Genomic DNA, 26,201 nt, shown 5'->3' with positions numbered 1-26,201 from the left:
CGTTGCGTCTGGTCTCAAGGCAAGGCATATCAGGTCCGACAGGGAGAGAAGGGACGGTTTTTTGTTCTCTCTTTTCTTTCTTGGGATATTTAGGGATATTTAGATACCATTTCCTCTAGATTGGAACTCCGATGTCGATGGGAGGACATTTTTGGTAGCTTTTTCGCGTTTCGGCACTGCTGATATGGTGGTGTCATGGTCCGATGCTCTGGGGTTTCCGTCCGGGGTAGATGACGGAACACACATTAGGTTGAGCTGCCTGAAGGCGGCATCTTTACGAAATGGTCACGAGATTATATGAACGATTGTACCCCGGGGAATCGGTCTTGAAGTTCTTGATGATCGTAGTCGCCAAGATGTAGAATGATCCTTGAGCCAACGTCTAACTGTCGCGAGACAGGGAGCAAGTAAGTCGATCAAACCTTGAGGAATGCAGCTACCGAGCCTCCAGTCCGAATTACTTGGCCTTAGGCCTGGCGCCTACCAGGACCTAAACTGACGATACGTGCCGCCATTCAACAAGACTTCAATACTGTCTCATTTTTCATCTCTCTGTCCCACAGATACCCTGACTGCTGTGTTCTCTGGCTCAAACATTGTAGACCTGGAAGCGACGAAGGATGCGATGCTTCTTCCCTGGACGTTACGTGCTGGCTCAGGTCCCACGCGTCAATGTGTTGCGGCACGAAGACTGCTCAGCCGCCGCGGCGGTTGTCTCCACCAGGTGAAGAGGTCCCGCGACTCCCGCCTATCCACCACCTCCATCGCGACGAGCCACAGGCCCAATATCAAGATTTTGTTTCTTGCGAAGAAGGTGTGTCGCTGCCCAGAGGCAATGAAAACAATAGAACGAGAAGACCACCTCGCGTCTATGGTGTGACAGCTAACGACGTTGGCTTTTGTCCCTGTTTCCTCGACCTAGTCTTCCTGGATTCGACACGTTCACACTCGACTCACCATGCCACTCGCTCGATCAAACGACCCTCTGGTCTGGATAGACTGTGAGGTACGTGAGTGGTCTTGTTGTCTCCTTTGTAAATTCCCATCTCTCTTCATCCACTCGACGTGTGCTTGGCCCTTTTTTCCTCTTCATCATCGCGCCACGGCAATATGCTTTTCCCTTCTTAAGCTCACCTATCCATCCAGATGACGGGTCTTGACCCAGACCACGACACCATCCTCCAAATCTGCTGCATCATCACCGATGCCCAGCTGAACGTGCTCGACCCGCAGGGCTTCGACGCCGTCATCCATCACTCGGACTCGGTGCTGAAGAACATGTCGGCCTGGTGCGTCGACATGCACGGCCGCACGGGCCTGACGGCCGCCGTCCGGGCGTCGGCCACCAGCGCCGCCGAGGCCGCCGACTCGCTGCTGGCGTATATTCGTCGCTTCGTTCCTGCCCCACGCACGGCGCTGCTGGCGGGCAACAGTGTCCACGCCGACAAGGCCTTTCTGGCGCGGGCGCCCTACGCACAGGTTCTGGAGCACTTGCATTATCGTCTGTTGGACGTGAGTAGTCTGAAGGAGGCGGCGCGGCGATGGGGCAGTGAGGATTTGTTGGCGCAAGTTCCTGCGAAGCGGGAGGTTCATTTGGCGCGCGATGATATTCTGGAGAGTATTCAGGAGATGCGATTCTATCGGGAGAAGTTGTTTGGACTGTCATGACCGAGGTTGTTTGCAGGGATCGAGGAGGCAGATCTCAAGTACCGTATTTGTATCACTATCTACTACTCAATCTACTAATCTAGTATCATTATTTAATGATCTACTACTACTACTACTACTACTACTACTACTACTACTACTACTACTACTACTACTACTACTACTACTACTACTACTACTACTTCTACTACTACTACTACTACTACTACTACTACTACTACTACTACTGCTGCTGCTGCTGCTGCTGCTGTAGTTGCTCATTACCGTACCATGCATGATCGCATCGAAGCCAAGCACGCACACACCTCATGGAGAAAGCACTTGCATTGTACACTGTACAATACCCCAGGTACAATCCTTGCTAATCAATTAGTCTTGTCGCCGACTCGCCACTGCTCGACGTGGATCTGTGCTGCCTCAAGACTTGAACAGAAGCTGGATGGGCCGATTGAGTCCCCACCTGCAACAGTCGAACATAGGCCAGTCGAATTCTCAAAGCGACCTGCCACGGAGCAATGCGCTCCTTCGAGAGCTTACAACCTACGAGTAGTCTAGTAGTCGTGACTTGTGAGTACTTGGTACGGAGTCAGTCTCTTCCCAAGGTTGACTGAGTTTATACCTGGCACGTCCACCGGCGGGATCTTGACCGCCGAGCGATTTTCCCGTCGACCAGGTCCAGGCGGGTCCTGGCCCCTCCTTTAGCGGGTCGACCAACTTGCTTAAGCCTGAAGGGGAAAAGGCAGACCAAAATAAATCAAACAAGAGCTCGGCGGTAAACACTAAACACTACCGCTTCAAGAGTACCGCTACCAGATCAGTACGCGCGAGTACCTTGACTCCTTGAGCCTTCCAAGAAAGAGCCTGGGCCAAACTGGGTCTTTTTCCATTTTCTTCAACCCAGACCGAGTCTCGAGGGGGAGGGGGGGTTCCTTCTCTCGTAGCAGTGGTGGAGTAGGTAGTTTCTGTTCACGGCTTTTCCAGGTACTTGACGACTGAATGTTCGTGCTCCATGCAGTGCTGTAGTGTACACTGTTGACTGTAGTCTGTACAATTTTCACCTCTCAATATACTTACCTCAGGTACCTTACAAGCACTGCACCTGTACGGGCTCCAGACTGGTGGGATGATCACCACATGACGCCAAATTGATTCTTCCCCCCCTTCCCCCCTTCCCCCCTCCTCCCCTCCCCTCCTCCACCTCCACTTCCTTCTCTTCCTCCTTTTGTTGACGACCTTCATTTCCTACTCTCACTACTTCTCTCCCTCTGATTTCTCGCCGTCGTTGCATTTTTCGCAAATCCATTGCATCATGTCGGTTCAGACCGTCTCAATTCAACCCTTTGCCGACCAGAAGCCGGGCACGTAAGTAGCTCCCCCTCTCTGCCCCTCTTCAACTGCTCCCTTCATTCTTCTGCCCCTCCCTCTTGGAGCTGCAGCAGCTTCGGCAAGGAACCCAATGGGCATGAAAAAAAAAACAATTGGCATGATAAGAGGGCATTGGAAAACAAAACAATTGAAACATGAGACCATGAGAGAAGCTAATCTTTCCTGCCTTTCCCGGCTACGTACAGTTCTGGTCTCCGCAAGAAGGTCAAGGTCTTCGAACAGCCTCACTACTCCGAGTCCTTCGTCACAAGTATCCTGCTCTCCATTCCCGAGGGTGTCGAGGACTCATTCCTCGTCATTGGTGGTGATGGCCGATACTACAACGACGTGGTCATCAACAAGATCGCCAAGATCTCCGCCGCCTACGGTGTCAAGAAGCTGCTGGTCGGCCAAAATGGTATCATGAGTACCCCTGCGGCCAGCAACCTCATCCGTGTCCGCAAGGCTACTGGTGGCATCCTCCTGACTGCCAGTCACAACCCCGGTGGTAAGTGGACGATGACAGATCCCACAATCTCCCCACCATTGGTGTCGGTCATCTTTCAGTGATACGCAATGACCCATTTCCTTCTATTCCACCGTAAACAAATGGGAGCGAGGACACCCTTCAACTGACTTTGTTGTGAATCTGCTGCAGGTCCCGAGAACGACTTTGGTATCAAGTACAACTTGGCCAACGGTGCCCCCGCCCCCGAAGGTGTCACCAACAAAATCTTCGAAACCGCCAAGTCCTTGACCTCTTACAAGTATGCCGACATCCCCGATGTCGACCTTTCCACCATCGGCAGCAAGACCTACGGTCCTCTAGAGGTCGAGGTCGTTCACTCGACCGCCGACTACGTGACCATGATGAAGGAGATCTTTGACTTTGACTTGATTAAGGACTTCCTCAGCACCCACAAGGACTTCAAGGTCCTCTTCGATGGTATGCACGGTGTCACCGGCCCCTACGGCGTTGACATCTTCGTCAAGGAGCTCGGATTGCCCGCCAGCAGCACCATGAACTGCGAGCCCAAGCCGGACTTTGGCGGCGGTCACCCCGACCCCAACCTGGTCTACGCCCACGAGCTGGTTGAGGCCGTGGACAAGAACGGGGTGCACTTCGGAGCCGCTAGCGATGGTGACGGTGACCGAAACATGATTTACGGCGCCAAGACCTTTGTCTCCCCTGGTGACAGTCTGGCCATCATCGCTCACCACGCCAAGTTGATCCCCTGGTTCCAGAAGCAGGGCGTTTACGGCCTCGCCCGTTCCATGCCCACTTCCGGCGCCGTGGACCGTGTGGCAAAGGCTCAAGGCCTGCAGAGCTACGAGGTCCCCACCGGCTGGAAGTTCTTCTGCAACCTGTTCGACAACAAGAAGATCTCCATCTGCGGTGAAGAGAGCTTCGGTACCGGTAGCAACCACATTCGTGAGAAGGACGGCGTTTGGGCTGTCGTCGCCTGGCTGAACATCATCGCTGGTGTCGCCAAGCAGAAGCCCGAGGAGACCCCCAGCATCGCTTCCATTCAGAACGAGTTCTGGAAGACCTACGGCCGCACCTTCTTCACCCGTTACGACTACGAGAACGTCGACAGCGAGGGTGCCAACAAGGTGGTCGGTACCCTGGCCGATCTGGTCAACAGCGGCTCCTTCGTCGGCTCCTCGGTCGGCTCCCGCAAGGTGGTGGATGCTGGCAACTTCTCTTACACCGACCTTGACGGTAGCGTGTCGAAGAACCAGGGCCTGTACGCCAAGTTCGATGATGGTAGCCGCATTGTCGTTCGCCTGTCCGGTACCGGTAGCAGCGGCGCCACCATCCGTCTCTACATCGAGCGCTACGAGGATGATGCCTCCAAGTTTGGCCTTAGCGCCCAGGAGTATCTGGCCGACAACGTCGCCTCTGCTCTAAGCCTGCTCAAGTTCAAGGAGTATGTTGGCCGTGAGGAGCCCGATGTCAAGACCTAAGCGGCGCAACGCTTTTCTTCTGATAATCGTTGCGTGATCCGCTGGATGGGGAGCGCGATGGTCTGTTTACCTTTTTGTCTGTTTTATATTCACATGCCCAATATCCTCTATAAGCTGATGCACCCTGGAAGACGGGAAATTTGGGTGCCATAAACCGATGGTCTCCACTCCAGCTTCGCTTGTTTCTGAGTGTTGTGATGGGGCCGTATGAGATAGAAACCTCTTATTTGATTAATACAAAATGACTTTGAAGGCTTTAAACGTGTGTTTCTCGGAACTGACTTGAGACAATCACTATTTTGGTTTTTTTGTTTTTTTGACGAAAAGAAAAAAGAATTGATTCGCAGATGACGTGTCGTTTAGGGAGCTCAAGCGAGACGATCATGTACCTTGGAACTTGGTATACACAGGCAGTTCAATTCAGTTGAATCTCAATCGGCGCCTGCACAAGGAACGGATGTTCTCCCAGCCTACGGGTTGCAAAAATCAGGATGATTCCTCCAACTTGCTCTGCCACCATTCATCCCACCTGACTACTCGTTCCTCGCGTCTTGCCTCCTCTGCCGCAAACACCATGGCATGACTCTGCACCGCTTCCTCAAGTGTACACCCGATGAAGCGCGCCTGCGCTGTCTCAACATCCAACTCCCCATTCACCACTGCATCCACCGCACGAACAAACTGTCCAGCCAGACCATAATCGCCACCTCCATGCGACTCCGCCCTCTCCGGCGACGGACGCGGAATTTCCAGGACAGACCTTTCTCCCGTTTGAAAATCATAGACGGATATCTTGCAACTGTCGTACTCGATCTCTCCCTGCGTTCCGTAGATCCGCCCCCGTCGCTTACATTGACTCTCCGTGGGCGCAACCATATGGAAAGTGGCCGTTTTGGCTAGTCGCCACGGCGCAACTTGTTCATCATCCCAGGCAAGAGTCACGACTTGGTCGTCGCAGACGGTGTTGTCGGCTTCGTAGACGCACCGGCCGTACCATGGTTTGGAGGCGAGCGCGGCATCCGGTTGCTCGCCTACGGTGTAATCTTCGCTGAGACGCGAGAATAGGCTCTCGCGAGCGGCGTCTGCGCCCTTGGTACGGTGAACGTCTTCAATGTCCGGACAGACGATGTCGACGGGCCAGGCGCGATGACCCTGCGCCAGATGTCGATCATGGTAGATTTTGACAGCGCTGTAATTGCATTCGCGCTCAATGGGGCAGGAGAGACAGTTGGTGGTTGAGTCGCCCGCGCCAGGAGGTTTTCTAGCTCGACGGAACTGCGTCAACGAGCCGGCTGAGGAGACGGAACGTGGGAAATGCGGCTGATGGCCATGGACTCGCGCATCTTCCAGGGATGCAGGGGAGCAGAGAAGCCAGAGAATAAAGTCGATGTCATGGCAGGATTTGGTCAGGAGGGATCCGTCGCCGAGGGATGTGGCGCGTCGCCAGTTCCCGCGCACGTAGCTGTGGGCAAAGTGCCACCAGCCCACGGGCTCGGTGTGTTCTAGGGAGACGATGTCTCCAATGACACGGTCTGTGAGGAGAAGTTTGCGGAGAGTGGTGTTGTGCGGACTGTAGCGAAGGACGTGGCCGATGGAGAAGATAGTCTGTGGCGGAGGCGCAGCGGAGTGTTGATTCTGACTGTCTGCTGTAGGCGTTGGCGACGCAGGCTGGAGAGTGCGATACACAGTCAGACAGTCGTTCAAGGATAGAGCAAGAGGCTTCTCGCATAGGATATGGAGGTTCAGCGGGGCAATCGCTTGGATAATCTCCACGTGTGTCTCGTCCAAGGTGCAAATGAATACACCATCCACTCCTCCTGGATTGGATCGTTGAGCCTCCACGGACGGCGACTTCATGTCCTCGTCATCGGCGCGGAGGGCATTGGGGGCTGTAGCCCTTTTGCGGCGCTCCGTTTCCCATCGAAGCCACTCCCTCCAGTCAGCGAATTCCTGACCTTCTTGGGGAGAATTGCCCGCACCCCAGATGAATTTCTGGCCGAATTCTCGCCTTTTGAACTCATGAGGCTCAGCCACAGCATGAACAACACCTGCGGTGGTTGTTTTCACGGCGCGTGCGTAGGCATTTCCCCGGGACCCAGCTCCAATGACGATGAAGAGGGGTGCTCTTTGGCCAGAAGATGGAGAAGTAGTGGTAGCCTTTGGGACTTCACTCGACATGTCGGTGTGCTCTGCAAGGTCTTCGGTCGCGCAGATTGAGGCTTTTTGAGCTATAAGATTGGAACAAAGTGCTAAGAGAAGCCAACGGGATACTTGAATATTCGAAAGTACCTAGGTTGAGAGGCTTTCCCCGCCAGGTAGCTATGCGGGATAAACAAATCGACGGGTTCGAGAGAATTTGCCCGACAAAGAGAGATCTGGAAGGAATTCTGAGCAACCAAGAGAAATCAAATTTCTCACACTGCAAGTTACAAGGATAGGGTTGTTTATTACAAAAGAAGCACCTGCAGAAGATAACACAGTGTCGTGGCTTGCGTATGATGCGTCGAGCAAGTCGTGCGGGGAAAAGGTGAGGCAGATGGAAAGGGTACAGCGTGGGCGACCAAAGTCACTTGACTGGCCGGAGAATTGGGGTCCCTTGTTCATTTATATATTCAGTGGATGAGAACGGACGTTATTGATAGAAAAGTCCAATATTAAAAAGGATAAGTGAGAAGAATCATTATCAAGTACGAACCGAACTGGAGATTCAGTTACGATCTTTGGAAGGCCGAGTATCCTCACTACCATAAGGTACATCGCTCGTCGAATACTCACAGTGGAGCAGAAAGTCCACACCTGACAGGGTTTCGCGACTGACACAAGGCTATAAATGGGTCCTGGAGATGAATTTCACTACAAGCACACGCAAGTCCAAGTCAAAGGAAATCGATGTTCATGTTATACAAGTCAATTTGTAGACATCTCAAGTCAATCAAGCGCCCCAGTGCATCTTACACCGAGTGTGGCCAAAGCGAGGAAGACGCACTCAACAATGCAAATGCTCGCAATCAAACAGTGAGAGTCAGGAAAATAGCCACAACATCAAGAAAGAGAAGAGACAATCATCATAACATAAAAAGAGAGGGAAGGTCATGACCGATATCATAATAATGAGATTTGATTAGAGTTAAGTGAGGCGCGAGTGCAAGACATGCGCCTCAATGCAATGTGATCGAGATCGAGGGAAACGATCGATACGGACTTTCGCATCCTTTCCCCATAATATAAGCAGAGTGACCAAAGAAGACGCTCTGGAGAGACGGTCGAAAGGGGCAGTTGTGTCCGTTTGGTGCTGTCCGACGCAGACACTAAACCTTCTCTGTGGCGGTGTGGATCTCCTGGGAAACCTCACTAGATTCATCGCTGACTATGTCCTTGCGATCAAAGATCATGGAGATTTCCTCGAGAGTCCTTCCTTTGGTTTCAGGGAACAGGAAGTAGACCGTGACAAGGAACCAGGTCAGACACCCAATATAGACCAGGTAATATCTCCAATGCAGCGCTGCGAAGGCGACCGGGTTCACGTATTGATTGAAGAAGCAGGCCACCGCGTCGGTGGTCAAGGCGATCGCCATTCCCTTGGCGCGAAGGGGAAAAGGTAGAATTTCCGCAGCGTAGGCAATGAAAAGAGGCGAATAGGCGATATTGAAACCGGAGAAAAAGAGGAAGATCATAGGAATCATTGCCATACCAGCGGCGGCGATGTGCATTTCTTGGAACACGCCGGCCACGATGGTCATCATGCATAGGAAGAAAAGCATGATCATGGTTCCAACCAGCCATAGTGGACGGCGACCGTATCGCTCAGAGGCAATTGCTCCCGCCGAAGAGAGCAGCAGATTCCAAAATTGCAGGCCCAGATTCACCGATGCTTGGTCGGCAGCTCGGGTCACTCCAACGGAGGCCAGGATCGGTGCGAGATAGTATGAGATGATGCCTGCAGTATAGGTAGTCAGCATACGAAAGCCACAAATTCACGATGATTGCCAGTCACAGTCATCAAGTGCAGGCGATCTTACCGTTTCCAGCCCATTCTTGCATCAGACCCAACATGATACAGATGATCAGGCGGTGCATGTCGCCGCGGGACGAGAAGAACGAGCCCCAGCTTCTTGGCTCCAATGCCTCGATGTTGATCGTCTCGCATATCTGGTGGAATTCATGTTGAACCATCTCATCCTCCTTATCTCCATTGGCGTGATATTTGATCAGGATTGCCAAAGCCTCGTCATTTCTCCCTTTGGAAATTAGCCAGCGTGGACTCTCTGGTACGAAAGCCAGGCCAATAATTTGGACAATTGGGAAGAAGGCCTGAATCACACACGCCGCTCGCCATGACCAGTGGGAGGACATTGATAAAGTTCCGAAACAGACGGAGGCCGATGTGATGGAGCCCAGCGCCCAACAGGCATTATACAGGGCAGTAGCCGTCTGTCGTTGACGGTGATGCGCAATCTCCGTGGCCAGCAATGGTGCTGCAGTCTGGGCGGTGCCAACACCAGCTCCGGCCAGAACCCGACAGCCGAAGAAAGCCCAGTGTGTCTTCACGAATATTTGCAGGAAGGCGGATAGGATGACGAGGGAAGCTCCCACACGAACACACCATTTCCGTCCGAGTCTGTCGGCAATGTACGATGCTGGAGTGAAAGCGCAAAAGGCCCCTAACGAGGTCGCCGCAATGAGTAGTCCGAGAATGCTGGGTCTCAAACCACCGGTGATCATGGTAACTATTCGAATCGAAACAAAACAATCAGCACGTCGCCTCTACTTTGAGGAAGTTCTCCTGTCTCTTGTGTGCTCAACACTGGTAGAGCAAAAAGCAAGACGGAGCAAAGCAAAGACGTACACTCTGGTAGAACGAGCAATCCATTCATAAGGCTTCCATTGTACCCCGTGCCAGCCGACGACATGAACATGCAGAAGATGCCCAGATTCAGCTTCCTCAGACCCGGATCTTTGAGCCAGTTCTGATGTCTCTTGCTGGGTCCAACCTTCAACTCCTCCACGCGAGGGCTTAGATTCGTGGATGGCGCCATCTTTGTTTGGCCTGCAAAGTTAGTATAATTATCACACACACACCCTCACGAGACATTGACCTGGTCTCATCAAGAGCTGGTCGAAGCTCTTATACATCATCATCTCTAGCTTTGCCAACAAGCTTTTCACATCCACAGCTCCGTAATCTGTGACCCTCCTAAAAATTCCGCGGAACAAGGGAGCTCTCCACATTCCTGCCAGTATATCCCCGGACAGGTCTGCTTCTCCGCAGGATGTGAGGTCAACCGACGATCCACGGACAAGCGCCGAGAATGAAGGGGGGAATGAATCAAGGTCGGTTCACCCACACAGCATCCGTACAGAAGGCCCATCATCCAATGAGCCTGATGATGCTATGACTGGCGTAGTCGTAAGCTCCAAGAATAGAGCTGGCCTGCGCATGACACCATATCATTGCGAGGAAATAATCCAAAAAAAGAGAATCCAAGTGGCCACCATCGATCGTTGTTCACCACCCATCGCAATGACAGAATCAGGGTCAAAGGGAGAGAAAGTAGGTCCGTAAGGAGGAAATCGTCAATGCATCAAATAGATAGATAAGCCAAGGTTAGCGATGCACATAGAAAAAGCGTCACAAGAAAAAGTGGAATCGTGATTGAATCATGAAAAAATTCGCTATGAGCTATGCCAGCCCTAGCTCCATAGTCTACTATCTCTCGTCTCCTCCCTCCGCACTCCCGATCAGCGAAGCATACCTGTTTCCCAGTCCACAAAACCCCTCGCACCGGTCTCCAATTTCTCGATCTTGGCCAAGGACCTCTTCTAAGCTCCAGGCGATCCTTTCCGCTCCAAGCCTGGCACCTTCAAGATTGGGAGCTCCGGGACCGAGTCGCAGCCCTCCTAGTCGCCCTGTAATGTATAATGGCACATCATCACGCCACATGAGATCATCCGTCAGGCAGGGCAGACCTCCGATGGTTTCTATAGGATACTGTTTGTGCATGTTACTTAATAACGGCATTTCACGGATATCGGATCGAGCTCCTGTCGCAAAGTAGACATAGTCAACGGGCGGCAAATTGGGGATCGGTGGATCGGTGGAGAGCGTCCACAGTTGTGTATCAGGATTGAAGGAGTGCGATGTGATCTCTGTGTGAGTGTGTACGGAGGCTCGATGACGAGAAACATGCTCTTTCACGATCTTGGTGTAACGTGGTGTGATGCTTCCGCCATTGCGAGCATTGATGATCATCTCGAGACGTTCTGCGAAGGAAGGCATTAGAAATATAGGTCTTGTTTTCGAAGGCTCGATTCGATTCGATTCAACAGGGTATACGCCTCGTCCTATCTCTGTGGACCTTGGGACCACACCCTTTTTCTCCTTGATGGTATGCAGACGTACCTTCATCAGTGTCAGCTGACCAAAAAGCCGCCTTCTCCCAATTTTTATACTTTCCCATCCAAGGCAAGCTGATATCAAAGTGTTTGACTGGCCACTCACGGCACATTAGCAAGGCACATTACGCGTTTGGATCAAGTCCGAAGTACAGTGGGATCTCACCTTTAAATTCCGATCGCATCAGGAGCCACACTTTGGTAATGCCTTTCTTGATAGCCATGTCGAGGATCTGAGCGGAGGAGAGTCCGCCACCGACAATGACAATGTGTGTTTCCTGTCGATGTTGAATCTTAGCTTGCACGCGAGGACTAGGAAAGGTCTTGATATCCATGCTGTGGCAACAGGCATCGGTGCCCTCAGCTGAGTTTGATGGCTTCCATGGGTAGATTTTCTGAATGCCTGCTCCACCGGCACCCATGGCGAGTACAGCAGCCCGACTGTAAACTTTCTCACCGGTCGACGTAATTAAGGTGAAAATCTTGCAACTAGACTGCGTGATGTCCAAATTGTCAGGGAGATAGTCGTATGCAATGTCGGTCACCTCGGACTTGAGAATCTGATCTGGATGATCTAAACCGTAGCGTCGGATGATGGATTCACAGTATTCGGCGAAGAGATCGGTTGAGGGCGAGTAGTAATCTTTGCGATCGCGCTCGTCAATTTCGACACCTATAGTTCTATTGACATGACGAGCACCTGATTAGCACTCAATTCCCGTCGAACAAATAGAGGACCGCGATCAGTTTTTGTTAGGACTGGAAAGTCAATCCTCCCTTGCAAGCCTGCCCCCGGACACCTGTGGTGGGCGGGTATAGATTCCAATGCTGCTCCAGGGAAACGTACTGAGGCTTTCCACTTTGACGTCTCTTCTTCTTTTTATGCTTGCTCATTTCCTTCCCAACACAACCGGAAATCTCCCACAAGTCATTCTCTCGCCCAACTTCTTGCGTATAAGCCAACATCCCATCTCGATCACCGGGGTCCACGTGAAAGAACATTGGGCTGCGCAACTGTTTAATCTCCAAGGTACAGAACGCGTTGTTCCACCGCTGCATCCAGTGCTGACTCGTACCGTCGAGAACGAGAACAGAAGTTGAGCTTTCAGGCAAGGTGGACCTGTCTGATGACAGCGAAGGTACCGAGGAGATTGATCCAGACGATCGACGCCGTGATGGGGGAGCATCTGCTGCTGGACCTTCGCAAGAACACGGCGGCTGTTCTCCACGATTCCACTTCTCAGCTCGGACACCGTTCTTTTTACAGCGACCAGCTTGAATGAGCTTCATCTTGCTTGTATGTTTTTTGATCCAGTGATATCTCTGGTGCTCTTCGTCTGTGAAAACTGCCGAGGGCGTTTGCTCGTGAATTCGTGCCGCGACCGCAAGTCCACACGGTCCGGCACCGACGATGATCACGTCGTGGATTGTAGGCAATGTGGTCGACATCGGAGGTGCAAGTTGAGTTCCCTCTGTGATTTGAGATGTCCTTTAAAGCTTTTTCAGACCGAGGTTCGATGTTCAAGTATCATTCAAGAGTCATCGCTCGGGTCTGGGAATCAACCCCTTCAAATATAGTGACTCGAAGAGCACCACCATCTGCAGCCAGCATCTTGCCTCCGTCCGCAAGGTTGGAGGCCATCGAGGTACTCGTGCACCAAGGTCCTTACCTCCGATTCCAATCCAGGTGGGTGGAAGTCAGACAACTACACAGAGACTCAAAGAGAGGTATTAGCTTAGAGCGCTGAGATTAAATCCTCTTTCATTTGCTTTTTGAGGACCTGGGGTGCATGTGTGGATGAGCTGCTTGTCGATCGGTGGCTGTTCGCAGTACTTTCAAGACAGACACAAGCAAGCCGGCATTGGTTACTTTCGTAGACTCCTGGTCCTCAACACTCATAATCTGCATTTTTTCTGGTCGGGGAAAGAGTGCAGCAGTGTGAATAGAGGGCGATGTTGGAGGGGCAGGTTGTCGAACATGACGGGACGATAGGGCGGCGGAGATGGGCAAGGATCGCGTCTGTGGGCCTGCTATTGTTTGCGCAAAACTAATGCTGTTCGATTTGGTTCTCGATATATTTGTCTATGACTGATGATCGATGCCCTCCTGGAGCGTTGAAACAATACTTAGGGTCAAGAAATTGATTAGAATTGATAATGTCAAGAGATAGAAAGAAATGAATAGAATCGGAAAAATAAATATATCAAATGACCTCTCATCACCCTGGGAATCTCGTTAGTGTAGCGCAATAAGTGACGAGCAAAACCGCTCCAGAAATGGATGAACGAAAGACAAGAAAGTAGAGAAAAATAGCCCCTTATTCTGCCAGCTGCGATCAGACTGATTCCCCGAAGAATGATAAAGTCAAGAATAGAATAGAGTATTGCCCATACAAAAAAGCCCCCAGGATACCAACGCCTTCCTGTGATAGAAAAAATGATACGAAATTATTTTCACTGCTGCCACTTCTTCGCGGCTCTTGTCCGTGGGACACCACCACCTTCCCGGCGATGCCATGCATCAGTAGGCCAGACCCAGCCTCGAACCCGCTTCGCGTCGCGGCGCTCACCAATTTGTGGCTCTGGAATCCATTTGTCCTTGGGCTCAGAAAGAATTCGCTGCCGGGTAAGTGCGCCTGGTCCACCAACGTTGAGGTGGGCAGATGGTTGGTGCGGTAGGGGCACGGATTTGGACAGCATGAGAAGGAAGTACAACGCCATGCTCGCCGTCATGGGAGTATCGAAACCTTCCTCTGAACTCTCAGGGCCGGGCGAATCCGGGCGCGGGTATTGCGAAGATCCATATGAGGAAGACGAGAAGGATCGTGCGCTAATCGGCGTTCCCAAGGGAGGAACTTCTAAGGATCCAGTGTGTGAGGTGTTCACGGCTGTTTTGAGAGGGATCGGTGTGGCTATCTCGAGATAGCCAAAGTAAGGGATATCGTCACCGACATCGCAGCCGGCTCGCACGCAGACGAGCTCAATCTCGGTGATAATAAAGCCATATCGACATGAGTGTTCGCGCATGCAGCGCTGGAGATGTGCCAATCCGTTGAGATACTCGACCCGTCGGTGTGGAGCCTCGTTGCGCATACCGGAATTCCACCGATCAAAGCTCTTGACGATGCCCACCAGCCGACCGCGTGGGAGTCCAGCGCTAGTGTGTTCCGTGTCCGAAGCGTAATTGGCGAGAAAGTGCGGGTGACCGTGATTCTTATGACCGGTGTGTCGAATATCCGGAGCAGCGTAAAGCCGCAGATGCTCCGAGCCCTGGGACACTGCAAGTGCGGCGTTCACACGCGGAGCATAGAGATCTCTGATCAGGCTGACCAGAGCAGGCTCTGACTCTGGTGATAGTCGACTGGGAAGAACACTGACGGGTGGAACAAGAGAGCTCGCAATCTCGGTTTTCAGTAGTTGAGTGAGACCGCGAATAGAATCAAAAGTTGGAATCGAGAAGGAAGTCCAATTGCGCAGGTTGCGAATATCCCACCAGAAGTAGTCATGCATACCCCTAGTGGGCACAACACTCACATTGCGAACCAGATTGATTGCTTGGGTGGGGGAAGTCAAATACGAGATCAGGTTTGTCGACGGCGGAGTAAGGTCCTCTTGGGGGCTCAGCAGCGCCACAGGCGACTGCTGACTTTCGGATGTGTGGAGCAATCGGTACTGAGGTGGCTGGACAGTCAAGGGGTTGGGAGCTCGGACCGGCGAAAGCTGAGGTACTTTGATTGTGTGACGTTGGGAGTAAGAGGGATGAACAACGATGTTGGGGGTGACTGGGGTCACTGGAGTAGCAGGTGTGTTGGGCACCGTCTGCGATTGCGGCGCAGGTACGTACTTGGGAAGCTGCCGGTAGGTTGGGTAACCGTATCTATTCAAAGTGGCCTCATCGATCCCGGAAGTCGACATAGACCGGGAGTGTCCTCCACCTACTTTCCGCCTCTGAGACGGATTGACCGTCACCGGGGAAGACAGAGCTGAGTAGCTACCATGGCCGCTGGTGACAATAGGGGAGATCGGAGAAGCCAAAGGAAGCTGCTCCGGCGCATATTCTCTGCGGCGCTGAACTGGTGGCCGACTGGGATATGGCACAAATCCAGGTGGATTGCGAGTGTTTGACAGCACTCGGCGATTTCGTATGGGTCCTCCGACAGAGATTGGCTCGATGATGATGTCCTGAGGGCGGATCTTGGGAAGGAGAGCGGGCCCATGATGGTGTCGAGTAGGTGAGGTGGTGGGACTAGTGTTGCCCGTCATGGTAGACCACGGAGAAGAATCGTTGGAATAAATTGACGAAGTCGACAAATTTCCACTTTGGGCCAACTCGATCTGCAACTGAAGCGGCAACGTCGGGGGAGTGGTAGGCTGAAAATGACCGAGCTCGAAAGACATGACTGTATCAACCGTTTCGAATGTCGATATCAATGGGAAGGATAATACGATGTTGGCGATAAGTGACGATGCGCAGCGTGAATGACTTTCAAGGAAGTCAAGACGTCGGCCCTGAGATGGCAAGGTCGATCGAGTATCACAATCGTCCGAGTCAAAGACTGTGAAATCGCACAACAACGAACGTGTATCGAAGCCAATGTCGACAAAGCAAAGATACTGTTCAAGATCGAAAACTGATGATCAAGACAGACTCTGAAACATGATCCGGAAAGAAAGAGCGTTTTGGATGTTCGAAGCTTTGTCCGTGAGGCAAGTTTCAGAGCGATGAAGTTCGTGCCAGCTCAATATAAACGAACTTCACGAAGAAGATTCACTGACGAACCCATGCGGGTCCTGGATAATCTGAAACATGGAGAAGCACCCATGATGACGCCAAAAGAGGCTCCTATTCTTTTTTTGGGATCCTAGCTCAGATCCTGACAGCTCTCCAGGCGATGAAACGCGAAACTGCCGACCATGGTACCTGAGGTCGCGCGATAGGGACCAGTATCCGGGTCTGAAACTCTGGCTAAGGCCTCTTTTGGGGTGACTTCGTCTCGGTATAGTGGTGTTTCAGCGGACAGTCGCGCGTTAAGTGTTGCTATATTTTGCTACAGCTTCGATGTCTTTCTTCAGATGCCGAGCTGGGTTTAGCGGACTGCAGTGTGAGCAAATACTTCTAAATTCAGCAACAATTAGGTCCCATTTCTTGGTTAATTAACGGCCTCTCCGACTAGCACAAGTGACCAGAAGGGAAATGTGCCATGCCTCAGGAATCGCCTGGTGATCGGCGGTTACTAGGGCTCGATGGGGGAGAAGGCAGATTAAAAATAGCCCGGCGTGTGCTGCAACAATGCATGGGAGAGCTCCTTGGAAGGACTCCATGCGTAGAAGTTTTCTGTAACAGGTTCGAGTGGGCAGAGAATCCGGGCGGTGGACGCGAAGTGTTTGTCTGAGTGGTGAGTGCAGAAGGAAGAGAGATGTGGAGGTGTGATACGAAGTGGCCGGCGGCTACAGCTGTATGGCGAGTCTCAAATACGCGCCGAAGGGTTCCTTTGTCACGCACATGGTTTTGCACAGAACGCAATCACGCTGGCAAGTCTTCTCTGCATGTTCTTCGGTCCCATAATTAGCAAAGATTTGCTTGTTGTTTCAAGATTGAAGATTGATCGATTGGTCCAATAGCAGAGAATAACAGGACGAAATGTTGGCTAGTTACTCTAAATTAACACCTGCGGACTAGAACTGGCCCGTGATGAGGGGAGGACTATACCTTGTTACCACCCACAGTAACTAGCAGTAACTGCTCCGAATTGTGAACTGACGAGACTAGAGTCGGAGTATACAAAAGAAGCGTATTTGTTAGTAGTGATCACAGAAAACTTGCTATCCAGACAGAGTCTTGGCATCAAGTGTGTAGAACGGCCCTCCTCACTGTGACAGTAGAGTTGGGGTCTTCTGTGAGCGGACCTTGCGTCCTTTACATGGGCAGCTCAGACTTTGAATCTACGGAAGTTGTTTTCTGTACACTGACAGTCCTTTACAGTCCCTGCTCAAGAAGAAGTCTGGTGGCGAGGACAACAGTCAAAGAAGTCAAATCTGGGGGTTGCGCGATAGACAGCTGGAAGTTCAAGGTTCAATGGAAATAATCTGCTTAGCTCATCACATTCATTGTCGCCCTGACTAAGCAAAGTAGGGCGAGCCTGGATTAAAATAAAATAGTTCTCAGTAAATTGAAGAAGAAGCAACCCTGAGTCCAAGTCATAGCATGGACAGAGGGAAGGGGAGATGAACACCATGTGCAAAGACTCTGAGACTTCGCATGATCGATAGCCAAGTGCGATCCCACGTGAAGAAAAAAAAAAAAATCAAAATGAACGCTAAATGGGGGGAATCTTTTTCGGAAACCGTCTAAAAATGGTCATATCCATCTGCTGCAGCTGCAGCGCAAGATGAAAAAAAAAAGGGCAAGGTTGTCGCGGTCCATCTTACTCCTTGATGGCGTACTGGCGGCGGAACATGTCATCAACCTCAGTCAGGTAGTAGACACCCTGTTGGATCGTCTCAACCTGGCCGGAGGGCTTGAAGTTCTTCTTCAAGTGAGCATGCTCGCGCAGCTGGCACATCTCATCGTAAGCCTTGGGAGTCAAGACGGTGCGGGCCTCCAGGCGGTGCTTCAGGTCGAGCTTCTCAACCATCTCGGAAACGTCACCGACGATCTTGGCGCTGAACATGGACGAGGCCAGACCACTGCCGTAGGAGAAGAGAGCGATGCGCTTGGGCTCGCTGGGGGAGAAGGTGACGTGGCTCAGAAGACTGGCAAGACCGGCATAGACGGTGGCAGTGTACATATTACCGCACAGAGTGGCGACCTGAAGACCGGGCTGCACACGCTCAGCGAAGCGCTTCTTGGTCAGACCCATGAAGGTCTTCTCGACGGCCTTGTCGGTCAAGGAGGCGGTGTAATCAAGGTCACGCAGCTCGGGGGCGACCTCTGCAAAGGCGGGATGAGAAGGGTTGTTCAGGAAGTCATTGTAGAGCATGCGGGCATAAGACTTCTGGACCAACTTGCAGGTAGGAGCGTGGTAGAGAATGTAGTCGAAGCGGTCCAGGGCAGTCTGAGACTCATCCGCAGCACCGTTGGTGCCGTTCTGGTCGGCCTTGAGGACCTTCTCACGAGCGTGGTAAGCCTTGTAGCAGGCGTCAACGGCCTCGGTGTAGCAGCGAAGAGAGTGGTGACCATCAACAACGGGATATTCACTGGTCAGGTCGGGCTTGTAGAAGTCGTAGGCGTGGGTGAGATAGGAGCCACGGAGACCGGGCTCGAAGACAATGGGGGCGTCGGGGCCAATGAGCATGGCAACACATCCAGCACCTCCCGTGGGACGGGCAGCACCGGCGGCGTAGAGGGCAATATCACCGCAGACCACGATGGCGTTACGGCCGTCCCAGGCGGAAGACTCGAGCCAGTTGAGACTGTTGAAGACGGCATTGGTACCACCATAGCAGGCGTTGACGGTGTCGATACCCTCAATGTTGGTGTTGCCCGAGGGAGCGAAGAGCTGCATCAGAACAGACTTGACGGACTTGGACTTGTCCAGCAGAGTCTCAGTGCCGACCTCCAGGCGGCCAATGGACTTGGGGTCGATGTTGTACTTCTTCATCAGGGAGGAGAGGGTGGTCAGGGCCATGGAGTAGATGTCTATTCGGAAATACCATCAGCATGCTTTTCGTGCACACGGTCATCCTTGCTAGAGCAAGCTCGACAAAACTCGTTTTATCACGGGAGATTGTACGTACCCTCGCGGTCATCGCAGAAGCTCATCTTGGTCTGGCCGAGACCAATGGTGTATTTTCCAGCGCTGACGCCATCGTACTGCTCGAGCTCGGCCTGGTCGACGCACTGGAAGGGAGCGAATCACCAAGTCAGACAGATTGCCCAAGTTGAATGGAGTGTTTTGAGAACAGCCATGAGCTCACCTGAGAGGGGAAGTAGACCTCGATGGCCTTGATGCCGATGTTCTGGGGACGGGCAGACATGATGTGGGGGAGGGGCTGCGAGTATGGAAGCTGTAAGGCGTGAGAGAAAAAGAAACCGGCACCACACAGGCGGAGAGGATAAATAAGGGGGAGATGAAAGTTGAGAGGGAAGAGTGAATGAGGGATTAGAAAGCTTTATACAATTCAATCAAGAACTACCATGTGCTATCGTAGTGCCGCCGCGAAAAGGAGACTGTTGTGTACTCGGATCTACAGTGTACGATCAGTCACTTGCACTTTTTTTTTTTCATTTACGCGGCGGTGGACCAAATTAGGAGACTGGACGGCTGGTCTTCCATTAGGCCGAACAGAGAGATTAGAAGATCTCCGTCTCAGCAATCTATGTGAATAGAGTTGAAGCTAGAACGCGACGAATGGCATTGGAATTCCTAAATTCAGGGACTTTGACTTTTCGATTTTTCGCAATACGCCCCGGGTGTTGTAGCTTAGCTACTATGGCTATGCCCTGAGCGAGATAATGTCTGCAGTACTGCGACCAAATGTTTGACGTAGGATGATCGGTTCCAGTGGTCTTGTGCTTTCGCCCTCGATGTGAGAGCGTGGATGATTTCCAGTCATGTGCATCAAGACCACGATCTACATGGTAGTTGTAGTACTTCGGTGATGTTCTCTGTTCTGCTGTGCTTGATTGAGTCCACCCACCAGGTACCCGACTGCAAGTGTAGAGGTTGTAGTCTGAGGTACCGACTGTGTATCACAACCTGCCAGTGGCGTACTCCTACTCCTACCACTCTCACGCTAATATTACTCCTTCGTACCATTCCAGTGATTCTACCTGGTCTTGTGGATTCCATCATTCTATTGCAGTTTCCCAAGCAGACTTCAATTGTATGGCGAACCACTCGAAAGCATAGTAGGAGGCCATGTGTACCTCCTTGACATGTGCAGGTACCTTAGTGGTACTGTGGTACAGGTACCCGCCAGCACACCGCTCTCATTGCTGCTCACAGGCTGTAGATCTCCTCCCGCATCCCACTAGCCTGAAGTAGCCTCACCAGGCCTGGACCTTGACCGCTTTGGGGTCGTCCTGCCTGCCGTTTGTGGACGCTCAACTGCAATAATGCCGCCTTAAGTCCTTGGATGTATGTAGTCTACGTAGTGCCACGTTACTGACTTCCTACGGCTTTGAGGGGGGATTCAGTACCTTGCTGCACTTATGTCATCCTGCTGGAGGACAGGTCCGTACTTGTGAACAACCAATTTCCATCTATTTCCGCTCTGTTGGCTGGTTGACTTGGTGTTTTGCGAAGCTGGCACTGTGAAGTAACAAGCTCCATATAGGCAATTGGGACTTGAGGTTCGCAACTTCCGCCAGCCTGCAGAGCTCCAAATGGGCCTGGAGTTGAATATGTCAATCCACTACGAGGTTCGGCTCCACGTATAAAACAAAGTTGACTGTCCAAATTCGATCGAAACCGATACCTATCCAGGTAGGCGACTCTGAGATGTTCAAAGATATGCCAACGAGTGTTGAACTCATCACATGCAGACCACCTGTGCGTGGAAGATCGCTCTGGGATTATACAGTCTTGATGGATCAACAGGAACATGCTCCCTAGATAGAGGATGCCCGCTAGCCAGAGCACAAAAGCCAGGGAGTGGATGATAAAGGGTTAGAATTACATTTGCCATCAATATTGCCATGCAATAGCAGACTGACTAGAGGCTTTCGGTCTGCCTTGGCGTGATCACCACATACCGTGTTTCATGCTGATGGCTATTGGCGCTTCGTGGGTTGGATCGAGCATCAACTGCATCAGCGCATGCCTGTATGGAGGCCACTATCTCTCGGATGAACCACTCAGCAGTGACATGGCGTAGCAGTACATTTCACCTGAGTTGGCTCACCAAAACATGGTACTCCGCGCAAGTCTATCAAAATTCTGTCTGGAATAAGGAGAGTTGAGACCAGCGGGCTAAGCTTCTTCTCCAAGCAGCCGGACAAGCCGACCGATTGATGAAAAAGGTGATTCGCGTCGATCGGGGGTAGTGTAAGCCCGATGACACCGTGCGACGAGGCATGCGCAAGCACAGAGGCCAAGTCGCGAGATCCAAAAATGAGAATAATCAATGTTGTTTTCCATTGGAAAACTTTCAGAGATTAAACTGAAAAGAACAGATACTACACTTGATCTAAGCCAATTGGCAAAGAGAGCTGGAGAAGAAAGGAAGAAGAGGAAGGATGGCGAGGGGGGAGAGATATTTATACCCATGGAGAGGTGGGTCCCTGCTAGCAAGTTCACTAGCGTCATTTAAGCGGACCAATCCAGGGCTACTATGTGGGACTAGGGAGTATCGAGCCACATCACGTGCCCAGCTTCTCGTGATGGGCATCATGTGACTGCCATCTTCGACCGTAGACCTCCTGATCACCTGACTGAAATAGCCCCAAGCCCTCCGTATCACTCAATTGGGCCTAGTCCACACCAAATCCCGGCGGATACTGGCGAATTTGGATTGCAAAACGGGCTCCACCATCGCAAATTCCAACTTCTCTCAACTATCCCTTTCGCCGGCGCAGGATAATCACCTCTTTGCGACCAACTTCAACTTTCCCCAACCCATCCACCCTCTCCCCCCCCAAATCCTTTACAATGGCTCCCGCTGCTGTACGTTGAAAGAAGTCTCCCAAACCGCTTTGCTGTTCCCCCCTCAAGAAAGTCAGTGTCGACGAACTCGAATGATCTCGAAAATGTCGGCTGCTGGATATTGAAAAATCTATTCGAGCGGCCGTCATTGGGTCTGATCCTCAGTCTCTCTGACACTGCTTTCGGGGCTTTCCAAAAACAATGGAGCAGTAGGCTAATCAAACAATTTTTCCCTTTGGCAATAGACCCGTGGCCGCAAGGCTCAGAAGGTTACTCAGAAGGTATGCTCTCAAGACTGTCGATTCGGTCCGATCCGTTGAATTGCAAGTTGAGGACATCGAAGACTAATCATATGTTGCGATCAACAGTTCATCATCAACGCTTCTCAGCCCGCCTCTGACAAGATCTTCGATGTCTCCGCCTTCGAGAAGTTCCTCCACGACCGCATCAAGGTCGAGGGCCGCGTCGGCAACCTGGGTGACTCCGTTACCATCTCCCAGGTCGGCGAGGGCAAGATCGAGGTCGTTGCTCACATCCCCTTCTCCGGTCGCTACCTCAAGTACCTGTAGGTCTCCAATCGCTCCGAGTGACTGTGCTCGCGCAACCATCTGCCCAGTCACATCATCCACGGCTCCAGAGTCAATTCACTGACGTTGGTGTTTTCAATCACTCAGGACCAAGAAGTACCTCAAGAAGCAGCAGCTCCGTGACTGGCTCCGTGTCGTCTCCACCTCCAAGGGTGTCTATGAGCTCCGCTTCTACAACGTCGTCAACGACGAGGCTGAGGAGGATGAGGAGTAAATTAGCTCATCGGGCCTTTGAACTACTTTGTCGATCACTCGCACGAATAAAGTGGGGGATCTTTTGCGCATGTTGAATTGGTTGGATCACCGCCGAGTCACATTGTGAGGGTCACGACGTTCTCATCGTCGGATGATTTGTGGGAATAGACTAGACTACTTCACTGTAGCCTATGAAAAAAAAGTTTATATCCTGAGACTTCTTTTCACAAGTAGATTTGATACTTTTGTAATGTGATTTGGCTATGTAGAGTATGTATTGCGTCCAATGTGGCTATATCAGATTCCTACACCCGTAGAAAAGAACCAGGTCATACTGCAACTGGAGACCCACGATTATGAGATTCTAGACAGGTTGATCCGCATCCGACATGGCTGTCTCGCTCTTAATCAATCTACCAGTCTGTCGGTGACTAGATCGTTCATCACGGGATCCACATGTATGATGTGGGAACATGCTCCCGTCTGGTTCACTCTATTCTCAATGACTATTTACGACCTATGCTCGTGCGAGACAATGTCCTGTGGGTTGGAGCCTGCACCGTACGTTGCTTTTCATGTCTCAAGACCTAACACCAACACGAAAAGCCCCTTTCCCACCTAACTCCGGAATCAACATCCCTCTTTGACCATGCACTGCCCGTGCCTGCTTCGAGTGAACTTGTCCTTGTCCGGAGGAGCAACAAGGCGATCCCCTTCAAACCGCCAGCCATACTGCTTGTGACTTCGCCACGAGTCTGCGATCAGACGTCGCACCAAGTCTCCCGTAGCAATGGCATCCTCCTTCGAATCATGACCCTTGTCGCCGCCAGTCTGGATTTCCCGAGACAGATACTTGCGTGTCAATGTCTTCAGACTCATGCGACTGGGCAGACCACCCCTTGGCGCAGGGTACAGAATGACCGTGTCGATGATCGTGGGGTGGATGATCCGGCAGACATTTAGGTCATTATCGATGGCGTGACCGATAAGCGGGGTCTCAGGCTGAAGGAAGCCAAAAAGAAGAGATCGCGCGGCGGCTGGTGAGTCCACCACCAGCATCGGACCTGGATGGTGTCTCTCGTTTCCGGCAGTCCCAGCGGCAGCAGGCGAGACGGGTCGTGACCCGTAGGGTATTGCGTTGGCAAAATGCTCCGGGAACACTCCGGAGAAGCGTGAGTTGAGATCCAAGATCTCGCCCATGGGTCTGACCAGGATGTCGAGAAGTTCACGGCCTTCGGGCCAGCTGACAGCCGTGAGGCGAATCAACTCCAGACCTTGAGTTGTGAAGCCCATCTCACAGTCAAAGCACACGGGAGCAAGGGGCCCCTTTTCTGGCTGTGCAGGAGTCGTCTCGAATTGCAGAATTGAGGCCAGTCGTTTGGGTTCTGAGATCTTGAAGACATGGTGTGCGGCCTTGGTGCAACCAACGGAACCCCCGATGGATTCACCGCAACACGGGAAGTAGGACTCTGATGATCCAGTGTAGCCATCAGTTCTCTTGCGAGGTGGGGTGATAGGTCGGTTGGGGTGATAGACACACTGGCCGCCGGTGGTTAAAATACCATCATCACGCCGACCTGGAAATACCTGGAAGCGACTTGCACAACGGTCACACTTCTCCCAGCCCTTTGAGTCCGCGACGCCCTGTTTGGCTGTCTCTATCTCCGCCTCTGTGGGTGCCTCGGTGACATAGCCATACTCCTCTAGGCCATTCAGTGGGGTTATCAAGTTTTGAAGAACCGCAATCTCTTGCTCGCGTGTCAGCCCCGTCTCTATTGCTCTGGTTGGATCAGAAGTCGTCTTAGACGATACGGGAACATGGTAGTATCGTGAGTTGAGGTGCTTCATTACTTCTTCAGCCCATGCTTCCTCGCTCATTTTGGACAGCTTCACAATGCGAAGCTTGATAATGTTCGAATAAAGCTCGGGGTCGCTTTTCGCCACGGCCTCTTCATCGTCTAGGGCCATGGTGATCAACTCATCAGGTGTGAGGACCAGGGATGCCCTTGAGTGATCTTTGCTTTGAGACAGATTCTGATTGTTGGTCACGATGACGGAGTGCAACTTCTTCAGTATGGCAGTGCGGGTGGCATGGGAAGAGGGAGCCTTGGGCAGCATGCGTGGGTTGAGAGTTTCCTTTGGTGCCTTCCTGGGTGGGAGTCTGGATGGGCCCGGCTGGGAGGCAGCCTTCTTATCTGTAGTGATGATCTTCTGAGACTTTGTAGCCGAGAGTGGCGGTGAGGCCGATGCGCCTTGAGCAAGGGAAGCTTTAGGTAAAGAGCCTGACAATGTGCTTTTCTCGTCTGTCCGTGGAGGCGACTGCTGACTTGGGCTTGCGCTCGAGCTTGCAGAGGCAGTACTTGTACGTACTGATACCTTCCGGTCCGGTGATAGTGAGGTCGAGGAACCGATCATATTGATCGACTCTGAGAGTTTCAGCTTCTTCCGGGGATGGGCTTCCAGTGTTGGGGCTCGGCTTGTAGGATGCACTGCCACTGTGGTCGTAGGAGAATCATTGGCGTCTTTGAGACGACTTGAGTGTGAGAATAGGCAGTTCAGGAGAGAGCAGCCCTCGCCTTGGGGACAAGCCACCTGGATGAAGAGGCCGAGGCTCGTAAACATGATGAAGGTAAGAATGCACAGTCAGGAAATTGTGATTTCGGCTGAGACCCTGATAGATCTCGTGAGAGAGCTCACTGCTGTGTGAGGTATGAATGAAAGCTGATACTTGGACTCAGAAGTCTCAAAATGGAGCGAGTTTGCTTGTCTGTAAGTGGGTCGAACAGCGAGGCTCTTCGAAGTCTGGACTCTAGAGTCTAGACACATGCAGCTGCCAAGCTGCGCAGTCTGATCGCGACCACCTAGCGTCGGATGAGCACGCCGATCAGCGCAGAAAAGTTCAAAAACTGTATCGATATGTTCAAGCAGGTCGATGTTCTCAATATGGATTGGCAAATGCGGATGTTAGTCATTCGAGAACGTGTCTTGGTGAGAAGCAGTGATAGATGCAATTCGATAGTCCTGAACAAGAGTGGGCCTCCTAAAGGTGTTTGGGCGGAGTCGGTACTCGCAAACATGGCAAACCAAACCACCTGATACGAGTCCAACTACATACAAGTACTCGGCACTGAGCGCCTGCCTCCAGCGCACGTACCATTCAGCCTACTCGTTGCAAGCATACTATAGCTTCTGGTGGCCTGTCTTCAATCTCTCTGGTCGACACCCACTGAATCCTCATCCCCAGATCGGTCGTATAATCTCTGCCTGGATCGTCAGGTGTTCACGTCAGGAAAGTCTATCGCCGGGCTTAGCGGAAACCGGGCCATCAATCAGCCCGGCGGTTGCAGGGCTTATCTCCGAAGGGCAGTGCTTGACTGTTTGTAGCTGACCAGGTTGGGACTGGGGGGCCTTTCAGCTAGATTGATTGAAACAGTCTACA

General features: G+C 52.0%; 9 protein-coding genes across 9 annotated transcripts; 3 read left to right on the top strand and 6 right to left on the bottom strand.

Annotated features, from left to right (window-relative positions):
* Nucleotides 1–958: 958 nt before the first annotated feature.
* N7539_001991 (oligoribonuclease) lies at nucleotides 959–1,668 on the top strand (the record flags this gene model as incomplete). The annotated part of the gene is made up of 2 exons (XM_056931594.1): nucleotides 959–1,006; nucleotides 1,147–1,668. The coding sequence occupies 2 exons, from the start codon at nucleotides 959–961 to the stop codon at nucleotides 1,666–1,668; spliced, it is 570 nt and encodes a 189-aa protein (XP_056793625.1).
* Nucleotides 1,669–2,977: 1,309 nt separating this feature from the next.
* On the top strand, nucleotides 2,978–5,001 carry pgmA (phosphoglucomutase PGM2; the record flags this gene model as incomplete). The annotated part of the gene is made up of 3 exons (XM_056931593.1): nucleotides 2,978–3,030; nucleotides 3,240–3,541; nucleotides 3,692–5,001. The coding sequence occupies 3 exons, from the start codon at nucleotides 2,978–2,980 to the stop codon at nucleotides 4,999–5,001; spliced, it is 1,665 nt and encodes a 554-aa protein (XP_056793624.1).
* Nucleotides 5,002–5,487: 486 nt separating this feature from the next.
* N7539_001989 (Gfo/Idh/MocA family protein) lies at nucleotides 5,488–7,179 on the bottom strand (the record flags this gene model as incomplete). The annotated part of the gene is made up of 1 exon (XM_056931592.1): nucleotides 5,488–7,179. One exon carries the CDS (start codon nucleotides 7,177–7,179, stop codon nucleotides 5,488–5,490), a length of 1,692 nt encoding a protein of 563 aa, XP_056793623.1.
* A 1,130-nt stretch (nucleotides 7,180–8,309) lies between these two features.
* N7539_001988 (uncharacterized protein) lies at nucleotides 8,310–10,037 on the bottom strand (the record flags this gene model as incomplete). Its single annotated transcript, XM_056931591.1, has 3 exons — nucleotides 8,310–8,938; nucleotides 9,021–9,728; nucleotides 9,848–10,037. 3 exons carry the CDS (start codon nucleotides 10,035–10,037, stop codon nucleotides 8,310–8,312), a joined length of 1,527 nt encoding a protein of 508 aa, XP_056793622.1.
* A 671-nt stretch (nucleotides 10,038–10,708) lies between these two features.
* N7539_001987 (FAD binding domain protein) lies at nucleotides 10,709–12,843 on the bottom strand (the record flags this gene model as incomplete). Its single annotated transcript, XM_056931590.1, has 4 exons — nucleotides 10,709–11,262; nucleotides 11,402–11,488; nucleotides 11,561–12,075; nucleotides 12,242–12,843. The coding sequence occupies 4 exons, from the start codon at nucleotides 12,841–12,843 to the stop codon at nucleotides 10,709–10,711; spliced, it is 1,758 nt and encodes a 585-aa protein (XP_056793621.1).
* A 1,005-nt stretch (nucleotides 12,844–13,848) lies between these two features.
* Nucleotides 13,849–15,657, bottom strand: N7539_001986 (uncharacterized protein; the record flags this gene model as incomplete). Its single annotated transcript, XM_056931589.1, has 1 exon — nucleotides 13,849–15,657. One exon carries the CDS (start codon nucleotides 15,655–15,657, stop codon nucleotides 13,849–13,851), a length of 1,809 nt encoding a protein of 602 aa, XP_056793620.1.
* Nucleotides 15,658–17,819: 2,162 nt separating this feature from the next.
* Nucleotides 17,820–19,371, bottom strand: erg13 (hydroxymethylglutaryl-CoA synthase; the record flags this gene model as incomplete). Its single annotated transcript, XM_056931588.1, has 3 exons — nucleotides 17,820–19,033; nucleotides 19,132–19,234; nucleotides 19,312–19,371. The coding sequence occupies 3 exons, from the start codon at nucleotides 19,369–19,371 to the stop codon at nucleotides 17,820–17,822; spliced, it is 1,377 nt and encodes a 458-aa protein (XP_056793619.1).
* Nucleotides 19,372–21,986: 2,615 nt separating this feature from the next.
* Nucleotides 21,987–22,801, top strand: N7539_001984 (60S ribosomal protein eL22; the record flags this gene model as incomplete). Its single annotated transcript, XM_056931587.1, has 4 exons — nucleotides 21,987–22,001; nucleotides 22,226–22,261; nucleotides 22,349–22,545; nucleotides 22,655–22,801. 4 exons carry the CDS (start codon nucleotides 21,987–21,989, stop codon nucleotides 22,779–22,781), a joined length of 375 nt encoding a protein of 124 aa, XP_056793618.1. The 3' UTR covers nucleotides 22,782–22,801.
* A 591-nt stretch (nucleotides 22,802–23,392) lies between these two features.
* Nucleotides 23,393–25,384, bottom strand: rex3 (putative RNA exonuclease Rex3; the record flags this gene model as incomplete). The annotated part of the gene is made up of 1 exon (XM_056931586.1): nucleotides 23,393–25,384. The coding sequence occupies one exon, from the start codon at nucleotides 25,382–25,384 to the stop codon at nucleotides 23,393–23,395; it is 1,992 nt and encodes a 663-aa protein (XP_056793617.1).
* Nucleotides 25,385–26,201: the final 817 nt, after the last annotated feature.

Source organism: Penicillium diatomitis (genome assembly GCF_028827545.1).
Source record: "Penicillium diatomitis strain IBT 30728 chromosome Unknown utg000002l_segment0_segment0, whole genome shotgun sequence".
Classification (NCBI taxonomy): domain Eukaryota; kingdom Fungi; phylum Ascomycota; class Eurotiomycetes; order Eurotiales; family Aspergillaceae; genus Penicillium; species Penicillium diatomitis.
Note: the sequence above shows the minus strand (reverse complement) of the source record. Positions and strands in the feature narration are given on the sequence as shown.